Raw genomic sequence first — 14,601 nt, 5'->3', positions numbered from 1 at the left:
CTCCTCCCTTTTCCCCCTTTCTCATTCTGTGCAGGGCAGTTTGTGTATCCTTGGGCCCTCTCTGAGCCCCTGCCCACACGAAGTTGGGGTGTGGTGTATTAACAAAAGTCTTCCTGTGGCCCAAGGCTAGAGACCATCATAGAAAAGCCCACATATGCTGCAGAGAGAGGCCGCTCTCTGGCCAGATGGCATGAGGCAAAGCCAGCATCCAGGCCCTGGGCCTGGCTGCGGGCAGATCTCAACCACCTAGCCAGAGTCCGTGCTTGCCGCCTGCATCCCCTGCACACCACACGGTGCTTAAGTGGCTGAATCAAGATAAAGGATGGATTGAGGGCCTGGAGAGAGCCCTGCTGCCACTGACTGATCCTCAGCCCTGGGGCTTTAGGTGGCCTGAGAGGCAGAGTCACTGCAGGATAGCACTCGGGAACCTCATCTTAGGCCTGGAGTACTCTGTACCATTCTGGCTGACTGACTCCCCAACTCTGGCCAAGCTCTGGAGCTGCCACTAGTCTGCTCTGGTTGCTCCTAGGGGTCTCCTGCTTCCTCCATCTCTACCAATCCCTCTCCTCCCTGCCAACTCTGAGGAGGGGTGAGAAGCTCGGCCTTACTGACCCCTGGTTCCCAGACCTCCCACAAGATTGATGACAACACAGCTTTGCTCAGACAGGATCAGATGTTTATGAAACAAGTGAATGTTCACAAACTGTGGGAGAAACACACCTTCCCAGTAATAAGAAAATCTCTGTATAAAGTGCATTTTGCCTGCGACCATCTCTTCCCCATTGCTGGCCCTTGGATCAGGATTTGGGTCAATGCTCTATGGCAGCCCCGAGGACACCTGGGCCAGAAGAGGGGAGGCATGAAGCAATCGTGGAGCTCTGGGCCACGGGATGCACTGTCCTCTTGCCCTGCCCCATCCCAGAGTAGACCCCTCTATTCCACTGGGAATGGGCCAGCTTGCCAGGGATGGTGAAGTAGGGGGAGGTGGTCCTGCCAACTTGTACCTCAGGGAAGAGGGCCATCATCTAATAGGCAGGAAAAGGGAACATCCTGGTATTTGAAGGTGCTGCTAAACAAATACTGACTCTGGCCCCAAGCCTTCTGGCATTCGCAATTCCTCAAAATAGCCCTTCCAGACTCATTCTACTCCCCTTCTGGCAACAGCCCCCAATTTTCTTTCCTCCTGGCTGGAGCTAAGGGAACAGAGAAGACCCCAACCATCCCACTGCTCTGAGTATATACCATCACCTGTGTCCTGCTTCCCCCACAATATTGTGGGACATTTTTAGTGAGGGTGACATACATACAACAGTTGGACTCTAAAGGCAGCTCTCTGGCTGAGAAAACCTGAGGACATCTCAGGAAGAAGCCTGTCAATGTGCTGGACAGCTGTAGGAGACAGAGGCCTGACCCCAGGGTTCTGGTCTGAGGACAGAGGAGGACAATGAAGGACAGGGCAGGGGCCAAGGGAGTTAACAGCTATGAGGCTGGGAAAGGTCACAGGGGAGGTAGAGAGGAAAAGGCCCAGAGGTCAGCTTAGTGTTACATGTGAGGACAAAAATCCAAAGAGGAATTAGCCTCTCAGTTACGCACACATCTGTACACACACACACACACACACACACACACACACACACACTCTTTGTGGCTCAAGTGCAGGCCACAGGGTGGAAGGAAGACTTGCTCTAGCTGACCATACAGTCCTTTTCATTATGTGTTTCTCAACACAGGCGTTCAACAGTGGGAGGACTGAGGTGGGAGGCCAGGCCACTCCTGGAATGCAAGGCCTTGGCTTCTCTGGGTCAAACCTCCCACCTGCTGCTTCTGGAAGGGTTGGCGGGCTGGGTGAGATCTCTACTTAGACATTTCCCTACTGTCCCTGGCAGTTCCCACCCAAGTCTGTCTGCCAGGGTCCTGGTATCCAGCTATTGGGAGAGCTGACACAGCAGCTTGGATGCTGACCAGTCCCAGGCAGGCCCCAGAAGCCTACAGACCACAGGACAGAATGGCTTTCCTGGCTGAGTGTCAGCTGACCTCAGTGGCAGCACTATGGTGTGGGCAGGGGAGCCAGGGGGCTTTCTACCACCAGGAACCTGGCTTCTTCCCAGTGGAGGCACTGAGTCTCCACAGTTTGCACTGAGGCTGGCTCTCAGCTTCTGATGAAGGAACAGTAAAAGCTGGGATTTAGTTCCTAACTTTAGGTTTTCAGTCCCAGAAAGGTGGATGCACTTTTTAGGCTAGCGTCTACAGTACTGTGTATATGGCACACTAGTCAGGTATCGGGGTGTACCTCCCTATGATGGTGGTAAGTTTTCAGATCTTTTTATAGCCTCATGTTCAGTCCCAGATGCCTGAGGAGGGGTCTGGAGGACCCAGTGGCAGGAGATTTTAAAATCAGAAAGAAGCCAGACCTGGTGACTGTGTCTGGACAGCATGTGTCTCCTCCAGCCTACCCAGCCTCCAGGGTCTAAAGCAGGACCTCAGCAGGGTTCCAGCCGCTAGAATCCCACGCTCTGGACAAGAGCCAGCCCTCCTGCTCCTCAGTCTGATGCGATGAGAGAGGGAAGGAGGGGGGCTCAGGGTCAGAGTAGGGTGGAGCAGATGCCAGAAACCCAGCGAGGGCCTACTACTCTTCTATTCAGACAAGGCAGCTAGTCACAGGGACAGGTTTGGCTGAAAGTCACTGCCATGACCTCTAGCCTGGTGTCTGGAGGCTGAGGTGAGCTGCTACATGTGTCCCTCCAGCCCAAACAGTGTTCAGAATCACAAGAGTGTAAACAGATGCATGCACACGCAAACAGGCACACCACTTCTTCCTCCCCACACGCGTACACACATGCACACATGTTCGCTCAGTCTCTGTCGATGACCAGCTTTTCTGCAGGCTGCACTCTGCTGCCATGGTGGCTGTTCGGGCTCCCAGGCTTTGCTCACGGAGCTATAGTGCTGCAGCTGAAAGAGAAAAACAAGTGCAAACAGAAGCATTCAGAAGGCTGCTTGGTTGCCGAGGGACACAAACTCCTCTGGCTGCTTCCCTGGGGACACTCAGGCTGAAAACTAGGAAGAGCCTCATGTAAACTGCACCAGCCACAGCACCTGGGGAGCCAGCGGGGGCCTGAACACAGTCCCTCTGAGGCAGTGACACAGGACAGGCTGTCCCCTGCACACCTTCTGAGCCTCCTGGCACCAGGCCTCAGGGCAGGAGAGGAGGGAGAGGAGGCCATACAGACTCATCTGGGGCCCTGGGTGATACTCCCTGATAGGACAAGGGCAGTTTTCAAATCAAGGCATAGTGGCTGCTGCCAGAGACACTCAGAAAACAAATGAAAGAAGCCAGCTGGGACGTGAAGATGAAGGCAATGACTGAGTTTAGAATCAGCAGGTGAGCAAATGTCCACATACAGAAAAAAGAACCCTGGCACTGTGTGAGAAGATGTGGGGGGGAGAGCAGTCACGGAGACACAAGGAGAAGTCATTTTAAATATTTATAACATCCTGAATTTGGGGCAGAGGGAAGAAATGGCTCGTGTCTGATAACAAAGGACAGGGTAAGCCAGTCATAATGCTGGGTTGCCTGTTTATAAAGGTCTAGTGTCTCTGAGAGTGTACAGACATGTGGAGTTTCAATTAAGGTTTGTGCAGTTCAAATTATGGTGAGGCAGGTAATAATAAGGCTCAGTATACTTTGTGGGTCAGGCACTATACAGTTGTGTTATGGCTGACTTGTGTCCCTCCCTCGCCAAATTTGTATGTTGAAGGCCACATAATGTGACTGGATCTGGAGAAAGGGTTTTTAATGAGGTAATTAAGTTAAAATGAGGTGATTAGGGTAGGCCCCAATCCCATATGACTGGTAGCCTTATAAGAAGAGATTATGACACAGGCACACACAGAAGACCATGTGGGAATATAGGAAGAAGGCAGCCATCTATAAGCCAAGAAGGCCTCAGAGGAGACCAACCTGCCAGCACCTTGATCTCAGATGTTGAACTCCCAGAATTGTGAGAGCATAAATTCCTGTTGCTGAAATTCCCCCAGTGTGTGACACCTTGTTATGGCTGCCCTAGCAAACTAATACAGCTTGTGATTCTGTTAATCTTGAAGATAAGGCCTCTATTTTTACAGATGAGAAAACAGGAGGTAGAGAGGATAAGTTGCGCAGGATGACAGCATCAAAAGTGGCAGAGCCAAGTCAGGAAACCCAGGTCTGAAACCAACACTCATATTTTTACCATTAAGTAATCTATCATAGCATTGCTCATCAAGACTTACAGAATAGAAACGGAAACTCAACGTGGTGGCACGAAGACCAAAACACATCTGAGCAACATAAATGGAGGGAAAATGCTCTGAAGAGTCAAAGACACCGGAGTCACAGATTCAGACAGTGTTCTGACACATGCAACCCTTTAAAGACAAATGTGAAATCTGAAGATTTTATCCAGATTATACTAAGTTATCTAGAAGCTAGGTAAAATAAGGAGCAAATGTAAGAGCGGGTACCGGAATGGGTCAGTACAGTCTCGTTCTTTAAAATACCTATTATTTTCAGTAATTGTTTCCTTTAGGCTTGTACCATAATAACTTAGCCATGCTTTTCCTATAAATAAATATTTTAGTTTCTTTTCTTTCTTTCTTTTTTTTAAGATTTATTTGAGAGAGAGAGCACAAGCTGAGGGGTTGGGGCAGAGGGAGAGGGAGAAGTAGACTCCCCGCTAAGCAGGGAGTCTGATGTGGGGCTTGTTCCGAGGACCCTAAGATTACAACCTAAGCTGAAGGCAGATGCTAATCTACTGAGCCACCTGGGCGCCCCAATGTATTAGTTTTTAATACATTCTATACACACACACACACGCACACACACACACACGTTATTTGAAACATGCTGTGATATATATTTTACCCACAGGTCTCTCTCTGGCCCCTTTTAAGCCAGAGCTGACTTTTCTTCTGAAACTGAAAATTTCAGTATTGGAGAGCATCCCATAACAGGTCCCCTTACCAAATACCTGTATTTATCATGTTTTCTCCACCTTTAGGGATGAGGGAAGATAAAGAACACATACAAATTCTTTAGAACACAGAGTATTACTCTGGGGTTCTTGAACTCTTTCGTTCAAGGATAGGTTGAAGGGGGCAATCCATGAGGACCTTGAAGTTTTTACATTTTTCTGTATGTGTGAATAGCTACAACTTCCTGGGGAGGGCTCCACCCTTTATCAGACTCTCCAAAGCATTGGCAACCCCAACAAAGTCTGAGAACCAATACCTAGATATGGCTGGAAAAAATGTATTATGAAATGAATTTCACTTGTTGGAGAAAGGGTTTTTAATGAGGTAATTAAGTTAAAATGAGGTGATTAGGGTAGGCCCCAATCCCATATGCCTTATAAGAAGAGGTTACTAGGTTCCTAGGAATTTAAAATTTTACTTGTGGCATGCATTGTACATCTCACAGGACTGAGGTAGAATTCAAAGCAATGAAACCTTTATACCTGGGGAGAGAGAAAGCTGCCTCTTTTCTAGATTCTCTGATCAAATTCCTGGCAGCCTAATTGTATAAGCAAATTGTTTATTTGTAACCAGTGCTCTTCATAGCTTTTGGCAAACTTGCCTCTAAGTGCTTCTGATTGTTGCTTATAGAGCTAAGGCTTAGCAACAGAAAGTGAGTGGCTCAGAGGATACCAGGTATGCGTTAATGGACGAAAGATTTCCAGGTTCCCTCTCCATCTTGACTCTACAAGGGAAGAGACACACGCTTACTTCATTGGGCCACGGCACTCCACAGTGGCTGTCCAGGGGCTAGGGGGCCTTTATGAAAGAGTGGACGGGTGCTCTGCCTTCACTCCTGAGATCATGGGAATAATGGATCCGTGTACTTGCTAACAACATTGGCTTGCTTTGGGTTCAAAATGCCCTTTTCAGGGACAAGCTTATTTCAGATACTTAGACTGTCTTTTGCTACAAAGATTCAAAATCCTTTTCTTCTCTCTCTTTTCTTTTCTCTCTCTCTCTTTTTTTTTTTTTTAAGCTGCTCATCTTCATTATGTTTTCTCGGGGGATGGCCTAAGACTTTCCAGGTCACCATATGTAAAGAAAACACTATTTTTCAATCAGGTGACTTTGTGAGCATCTTTAAAAGAATTTCAAAGATGATTTTCTAAAATGCTTTGCCTGTCAACTTTCTTTAGTGATTCTTTTACACCCCACAGTGAAAATGACCCATTATACAATCTGTCAATGGCATTCACTGAATTCAAATTAGGCTATAATAAATCTCATGTACTTTAAAGTATGATAATCAAGAGGCTATGTTCTTTAACGTGTAACAGTTTCTTTTTCCATCTGGCACACACTGGTAATGAGTGGGTATCCCAGTCTACTACAAGAACCTAAGATGTACCCTGTTGCCTCCACCTCTAAAATCCCAGCAATGTATTTGTCAGCTCCTCAATTATTCTACATTACAATTAAACGTTTTCCAAAGGAAAACAACAACAAAAAGAACCAATGCCTAAACTTAGAGTAGTGTAAGCAGTCAGGTGGCTCTAGGGCTAATACTTCAGACCCATGTTGACTTGGGCATGATTGTGCTATGGGGCAGGCTCAGGAAGGGAGCTGGCAGTGTGTGGGCCACAGATTTGCCCCAGTGACCCAAGTCCATTATGGCAGGTTCAAAGACACAAACACAGAGAACCATGGTTTGGAAGAACCATCTTGTTCTTGTCCACAAAGTTAGTCAGAGGCCCAGTCAACTAGTTCCTCAAGCTGCTAGATCAGTTCCTGTGCTCTTGTTCTTAAGCCAGAGCATAAGTCTTCAGATAAAAAGGGGCTGGGGAAATCAAATTATACCCCACAGAAGTGATGACAGCAGCACTAAAAGAAATAGGAGGAATGGCTTGCAGGAGGCACCAAGGAAAAAATCAACTCCTAAAACATGCACTGCAAAATCAGTCTCTCAGTTGTCCAACTCTTCCAACCTGTCGCTGAACACAAGAACCACAGAGGCAGCTGCTGGAGCACAGAGTGAGTTGACGACTACCTCCTTCAGCGCACCTAGTGTTAGGGTCACCTCTGGGGGTACCTGTGTATTGGATGCTAACAAGAAATCCCCATCTGTGAGTCCACCATTCCCCTGATCCTACCCAGGAGGGTGTATGGATGAAGTATATGCGTGAGCTCCATCAGCAGAGGATATCTCAATGGCTCAAGGTTGCTAGAAACTTCGTTTGGAGCCCATAACCAAGTCTTAGTGCCCAGGAGCTTGAAAGGGGTGGAGGGCTTGCTACCAGCTCCCAGGTTAGGAATGGGGAAGTACAGAGGTACGGCTGGGCCAGGCTGGAGTACAAAGCTGGGCTCTCAGCTCCGTCTCATTCCTCGTGTCAATGGAACCCTTTCCCTTCCTGCACTACACAAATCCTACAGCAACAGAAAGAGGATGTCAGTCACCCAAATGCATCCAAATTCTCATTTCCAGGGTGAGAAGTACAGAGAGGAGACAACTCAGCAGGCAAAGGCTCCCAGGCAGAGTGCAGAAGGACCGCAGCATGCTCACTAGTCTGAGCAGAAAGCCGGAACACCACACTGCATCCACTTCCACTGTGAGGTGTTTGAGATTGCCCACTGCCTATCACACACGTTTCATGCAAGGAGAGATATACAACTGAAGAAGTGCCAAAATAATGATGAGGAGATTCCAGGCATCTGGTTTTCTGCAGTGAAGCCCCAGGGCTAACCCCGCTCTGGTGAACTGTGGGCAGGGGAGGGGAGGAGAGGGGCCATACATGGCCAGAAGCCTTTTGTATTCAATGGGGCTTCTCAACAGATCCCTATGTACCAGCCCAGCGACAGGCAAGTGGATCACGTGAGCTGGTTCCCCATGGTAAAATGATTGGACCAATAAGAAAAATCTGTACACAATTGGAGGCTAATAGAATCCTGAGCAGTCAGCAGCTTTGGGGATTATGGGGAAGCCTCTGAAATGATAGCTATTTGGGGGCTGGCTTATTTTTCAGTTTAGTGAACATTGTACAATAAAACCAGATGCAGAACAGACATGGGTGTGGGTTTTAGGTGAGCATGAAACCTACTGGTATCAGGGCGTGTTTTACACTGTAAGTCACTGCTCTACAAACTGCCACAAGTCTGAGACATTGGAATAACAGAATCACAAAACTATAGAGCTCAGGGCGTAAGGGGGCCTCCAAAGGTACAGGATGGAGCCTTTGGGCTGGTAAAGAATGATTAGTCACACCTTACACATACAAAATCTCAGAAAGGCTAAGTATCCTGTTCCAAGGATGTGTGTTTAGATGTGTTCCACACATCTAAAACTGACCACGGGAAGAGGGGAAAGGGGACAAGTCTGCTTCTCAGTAGAATACTGTGTCAACTTAGGCCACATGATCACAGCGCTGTGGTCCATTTAGCCCAGAGTGCTGCTTCTAACGTAACAACAACACAATCCAAGATGCCTAGAGAAGTGTATGCAAGATGATAACATGACTTCACCTCTGTGGTGCATTTAGCTTGTTCAAAAGCTTTGTGTATACGGTTTTACATTTTCTTCCCTAATGTGTATGCTCAATGGGCAGGGCAGGTGACAAGATGCTAATATCGCTATTTTACTGAAGGATATGCTGAACGTTGTGAGGGCCAGGCACTACCACCAGACTACAGTAAAAGACAAGTATACTCTCTTCTCTCAGGGTTCCAAACAATGCCTTCTTCCCCAGTCTGTCTTGTCCTCTGGCCTCCTGGCCTTCACCTCTGAGCAAGTAGCCATGATGAAGGGCATAGTAAACCCAGAGCCCTTAAGATCCCAAGAGGGCAAGACCAGAGACAGGCTGACTTCTTCACCCTTGTAAGGTTTTCACTTGGGGTCATGGCTATCACCTCTCAGCTGACTCCCCCACACCACCACTTCCTCTGCAGGGCCCCAGCCCAATGCTTCCAAAAATGCCAGTTTATTTCACTCTCCTGTTCCAAAATGCTTCTTGGCGTCCAGAGTACACCAAGGATTCACCTGCCTGACGTTTAAGACTCTTCATGATCCAACTCAATAGCAGCCTTCTGTTCTTCTAAAATTATTATGATAACAATATCTGTAATAATAATACTGGATATTCATGAACTTATGAGCCAGGCATTGGGCTAATTGCCTTGCATATTACCTAGACACTGTTAATGGTCTACCAGCATCCAACACTTCCTAGCTACCGAGACCTATAATTTGTTCAGGGACTCAATGGCCTGACACAATGAATCATGACTAGTCTAAGTCAGTGATTCTCAAAGTACAGTCTCAGAAAGGCAGAATCATCAGCTGCTGGGAACTTCTTAGAAATGCAAATTCTCGGGACCCACCCCAGGACTGAATCAGAAGCTCTGGGGGTGGGGCCCAGCAAGCTGTGGTTTAACAAATCCTCTAGGGGATTCTACTGCTCACTGAAGTTGGAAAACCAATGGTCTCAACCAATCCTAAGCCAGGATTGGATCCTGGATCCCCACTTCCCATGGCTGGGGGTGGCTTTGTGATTTGGTGTGGGCTCATGAGACCAATGTGAAAAGCTGGGAGAGGGGTATTCTGGGAAAGCTTCTATTTTCTTGATAAAAAGGAAGAGATGCATCCCCTGACAATTTTCTTAATATAAAATTGCAACCTCCCCTATGCCCCAACCTTTACTTTCTATCTTCTTACCAACTTAATTTTTATTTCATACCACTCAGAGCCTCTTGACTCTATTTGTTTATTGTCTGTCTCCCCCAAAGATGCACTCAAGAGGGAAGGGCCTTTGTCAATCTTGTTCAGCACCTCCCAATATTCCAGTGAGCACAACAGTATCCAGCAAACTGTGGCCCAAAACTTGGCGTGTGTTTACTGACAAAGGAGTAATGATGGCTGAGGCTGTGGCAGCCACTTTGACACCATGAAGCAAAAGAGTCTCAGAAAAACTGGCTCTGACATTGCTGAGTCACCAGGCAATGCCCACCTCAGCACCTCTTGGTAGGTAAGAAAAATAAATCCCTATTTGCTTGAGCCACAGCAGTCAGCTCTCCTACTTCTAACAGCTGCACATATTCCTACCTGACAGATGGATTTAATAATAATTTAGTCTTTGCAATAACCAAATTTAGGGGTGAGGAAATGAAGTCCTATAGCCGTTAAATAATTTGTACAAGACCATGTAATCCTGAAGCTATTTTTCTTGTCCAAGATGCCCTCCTTGTGGCCTAAATCCAACTCACCTTTCAGCCCCCAGTATAAACGTCTGTGTCACATTCCCTGATCACCCCAGCCCACCAACAGCTGGCTTATGATAAGCATGGGCAGCCTAAATCATCAGTGTAGGATTTACAAATTATTTCTTTTTCTATGAAGACTGTTAAATGCTTGTGGATGGGCACCACAACACATATGCTCATGCTCCCCTCCCTCACACACCTGGTGACAACACTTTCATGATGAATTGGATGCCATTAGCTTACTGAGCAACCTTGACCCAGACGTTTAACCTCTCTATTCTTTGATCTTCTCAACTGAAAGTCAAATTATCAGCCTGGCAAGCTCCAGATTTGTAAGACAGAATGAACTTTGCTTAGTATCAAAGAACTAAGAGATAACTAAGAGCATAGTATCTAAGGCTTCCAGTGCTTCTAGAATAAGCTAGCCCAAATCTATCAGCAACATTTATGACAATGAGCCTAGTAGGGTAAAGGGCACGAGTATCAAACACTTGCTGTCTCACCCAGTACTGGGCACAGACACTCAAACCAGATGGCCCCGCCTGGCCCTGAAATGGAAGGATTGGGATAAAATCAACTGGCTCCACAGAGGAGAAGAAAATCACTCTCCAGTCTAATGACACAGACATGACACATAAAGAATACCTAAGATAATGACTTAAAGAGAAGAGTAATTTATATTTCCCTAAGAAAGCCATGAAAATCCCTTCCTGCTCTGTGGAAGGAACCACTTTTTATTTTTGTTTCTTTAATGATATTCAAGGGACTTCCAAGAAAGCTGAGTGCTGACAGGGAAGTGCAGAGCCAAGGCCACAAGGAAGGTGAGAATGGAGGAGCAGCTTTAAGAGGCACAGATGACAGGCAGCCAGATTCTACTGGTCCTCAGCGGGGGCTGGGGCTAGCGGCCAGCACACATCCCTGCGCTTTCTTCTGAAGGACAGTGCTGCCCTCCGCTGGCCTGCCTATGGGATATGGCCTGTCCGCAGCGGCAGAGGGTCCTGGAGCCTCCTCATACCTGGCCATGGGGTCATTTCTCCCACAGCTTCACCTCTGGGGCTCTGCTTTATTTTTGTTGGATTTGACTCATTTTGACAAGTAGAAAGAGCCAAAAAAAATTTTTTTTCCCTAGTTGGTAAAGAAAAAAAGGCTTGACTTTTAAATTTCCTTTTAAAATTCAAAAGGTATAGAGATCAGAATAGAAGAAATTTAGAGTTGAAATCCTAAAAAGAATCATGCGATCCCCACCAGGTTTTTATCTAGTTTGTGGAGTTTTAACCTTCGGCTCCAAACCCACTCCCACCTCTCCCAACTTTCTCCCTAAAGATGAATCTAAGCTGCTGTCACTCACTCTCAGACATCCCTGCACGGCAGCTCTGGGGTGGGCAACTCTGCCACCCTGGCCCGTTTACTGAGTTCTTCACCCGGTGGCTCCTCGGCTGCTTCCAACTTGCGTTTCGGGGATGCTGGGCCACTGGGTAGTGGTCTTGGGCCTGTAGGGAACAGGTCAAAGTATCACACAGACTGTGCAGAAAGCCAAGATGACCCAAAACTGGGCAGTGGCAGCTCTTTAAGGGGTCAGGGAGCCTGCATTAAAGCCATGCAGCACACGCTCCTTAGGCTTGCCCCTCAGCCTTCCTTGCAGCAGTGACTTTGCCTGGAAATGTCTAAGGAGAGCACGACCAGGCCTGCTAGCAGCCCCAAACTCTGGGAGCTCCAGGCCAGAGACTAATTTGATGTGTCTGCTGCTCTTGCTCTGAAGGTCAGGCATTCCCTCCGTGATGCTGGATCAGCCTCCTGAAGCAGGAATAAGCAGCACCCTCCTCTGTGGAGCCAGTCTGGCTGGGCAAGCTAGAAAAACTCCTGGGGTTCTTGCCGGTCTCATCTTACTGCTATTCATCCCATTGCTGAAGGGAGGAGGTCAAGAATTTGGCACCACCACCAGGCTGTGCTGCCTCCTTGCCCTTGCTCCTGTTCACACTGTCCCCTCCACATAGCAGGAAGAGTGAGCTTTTAAAAACACAGACCAGCTCCCACACCTCCCGCCGGTGCCTTCTCAGTGCACTGGGGACAGAATCCCACTCCCCACGGAGGGTGCGGAGCCTCAGAGGCTACTCCTGCCACAGCTCATCCCCATCTCATTCTAGCTCCTCCCTCAGGATATGCCAGCCACACTGGCTTCCCCTTCTCTGCTCCTTGCGTGAGCTGCACTCACTCATTCTATCTCTGGGTCTTTTCTTGCTATTCCCTTTGCCTGGAAGGCTCTTCGGCCAGTTCTCAGAAAGCTGGGTTGTGCTTGTGACTTGGGTCCCTGCCGAGAGGGGCATTCCCTGACTGCTCCAATCTAAAGTATGGGAAGGAATCCCTCTTCCCCAGCCCCTCTCAAATGAGGTCATTCACCTTTATTATCCCCAAAAGCACTTGTTAACTGAAATAATCTTGCACAGTTCCTATTTGAGTCTCCCAAGTGGAACATAAGCTCTAAGTAAGGGGCACAAACTCATTTTGGCCTTTGTCTTCAGCCCTCAATGACTCAAGTGGCAGTAGTTCTGCAGCATCCTCTGGATGGACACAGGCCACAGGAGACCAGCTGCTACTCACCTGCACTGCTCATGCTCCCAGTCTGGCTTGAGCTGGGCTCTGCCACGGGGTTGCTGAGGTCTTCCACGCAGGAAGGGACAGATGCCAGCAGACCTGGGAGAGAGGCAAGGGAGCAACCAGGATGTAATCTCACAGGACTGCAGAGGGCCACAGGGCAGTTAAAGACAAGCCAAAATGACAGGGGCCATAGGGTGCTGGGCCATGACACTGAAGCTTTATCTCTTCCCACTAGCCACAATTAAGAGAGCCTAGCGTGTAGTGCCGTGCCCTGGGAAATCAAGTCAACTTAACAGCTTAGAAGAGAACACTTGGCCTCTCTTTACAAATATCTGAAAATTCCCTCTGAGCCCACAGATGCTGTCCTTCCTGCTAGAGGATGGCGGTAGGAGTAGTGGCTCCTTACAGAGTCCCCGGTAACGGGAGAGCTGCTGGTAAATCTGCTTCATTCGCTCAATGTTGAGCCTGCTCGTCTCAGCATGGTTGACAATGGGCCGGGGGTAGTCCACACCAATGATGCACTTGGCTGCCTTCTGAATGGACTCTGGAGCATTCCAGGGCTCATAGATGTATCGAGAGGGGAATCCTTTCAATATAGGCAGGTATCGCCTGAAACACACACATCGGACAGCCAGTCAGCACACTGTGACTCTCCTTTAAAGGGCCAAGCGTACCTTATCTTAGAAGCAGGCTACAGCAGCCAGGAGCCAGAGAGCCTGGACTGCATCCTTACCTGATATAGTCTCCACTGGGGTCTGTGCGGCGGCCAAACCCCACAGGGCAGTAGCAGTGGAAGAACTGCTGGAAGAAAGCACTGCAGGACAGCCACATCCAGCTGCCCGCATTCACGCTGAAATCCGCATCCAGGAGCAGCTCATCAAATACCTAGATGGGGAGGGGGTAGGACAGTCAGCCTTGATGGGGACCTACTGCCATGGTTCTCCCCAAGTTACCACAGGGCCCATGGAGAAGAGAGAGCCAAAGCCCTTCTGCTGAGGGCAAGCCAAGAAGGATTTGGAGGAGATCCCCTGGACCTAGGGACCCTATCCCATCCCCTAGCCCAGAAGGCTGCCCTTGCTGGGCCTGATGAGGGTACAGGCCAGCTTCCCCTGTGTGAGCACTCACCCGGACCCCGCTCTCCCAGCTGACCCAGAGGTCCCCGCGGGTGAGGAAGCAGGCCACGGCATGCCGGGCCAGATGGTGGATCCAGCCCTCCTGCCTCAGCTGGGTCATGATGGCGTCAATCCAAGGGAAGCCTGTCTTGCCCTCGGCCCACTTGGCCAGGGCCTCAGGGTTGCGGTCCCAGGGGATCTGGATGCAGATGGGGTTCCCTTCCATGCGGTCAAACCTGGGGTTGTTGGTGGCTGCCGTGTAGAAGAACTCTCGCCACAGGAGTTGCCCAAACAGGGAGAGTGGGGGTGTGCTGTTCCGCTTCACCTGGGGGTGGGGGAACAGCACGTGGATGCATCACCTGCCCAGCTCGCAACACTGTATCACTCAGATCTTTCCTACAAAGGAATCTGGAGCTGCTACCAATGTGGTGGCTCCAAACCCCCTAGATACATAGAAGGACTATGCCCTAGCAGTGGCCCAGTGTACCCGCAGACTGAAACCCCAGGCCAGACTGGCTCATGATCCTTGTCCTCAAGGGTCCCTGCTTGGCTCCACTTTCTAGAGTCGATGGGAGTCTTCTCATCAGCACACATAGAAAATGCTCAGTCTTGATTCTGGTTAAATAAGTTTTATACGACAGCCTGGATC

General features: G+C 48.8%; 1 protein-coding gene across 1 annotated transcript in view; it reads right to left on the bottom strand.

Moving 5' to 3' along the window:
* Positions 1 to 654: 654 nt before the first annotated feature.
* Positions 655 to 14,601, bottom strand: part of CRY2 (cryptochrome circadian regulator 2) — a 34,711-nt gene continuing 20,764 nt past the window's right edge. The window contains exons 7-12 of the mRNA XM_026004128.2: positions 13,966 to 14,277; positions 13,574 to 13,725; positions 13,247 to 13,449; positions 12,844 to 12,936; positions 11,594 to 11,735; positions 655 to 2,952 (exon numbers count right to left, since the gene is read on the bottom strand). Of these exons, the coding sequence (XP_025859913.1) occupies positions 11,596 to 11,735; positions 12,844 to 12,936; positions 13,247 to 13,449; positions 13,574 to 13,725; positions 13,966 to 14,277 (900 nt within the window). The 3' untranslated portion in view covers positions 655 to 2,952; positions 11,594 to 11,595. The remainder of the gene's footprint in view (positions 2,953 to 11,593; positions 11,736 to 12,843; positions 12,937 to 13,246; positions 13,450 to 13,573; positions 13,726 to 13,965; positions 14,278 to 14,601) is intronic.

The sequence above is a fragment of the Vulpes vulpes genome, chromosome 5 (genome assembly GCF_048418805.1).
Source record: "Vulpes vulpes isolate BD-2025 chromosome 5, VulVul3, whole genome shotgun sequence".
NCBI classification, from domain to species: domain Eukaryota; kingdom Metazoa; phylum Chordata; class Mammalia; order Carnivora; family Canidae; genus Vulpes; species Vulpes vulpes.
The sequence above is the reverse complement of the archived record's forward strand: the minus strand, read 5'-3'. Positions and strand labels throughout refer to the sequence as shown.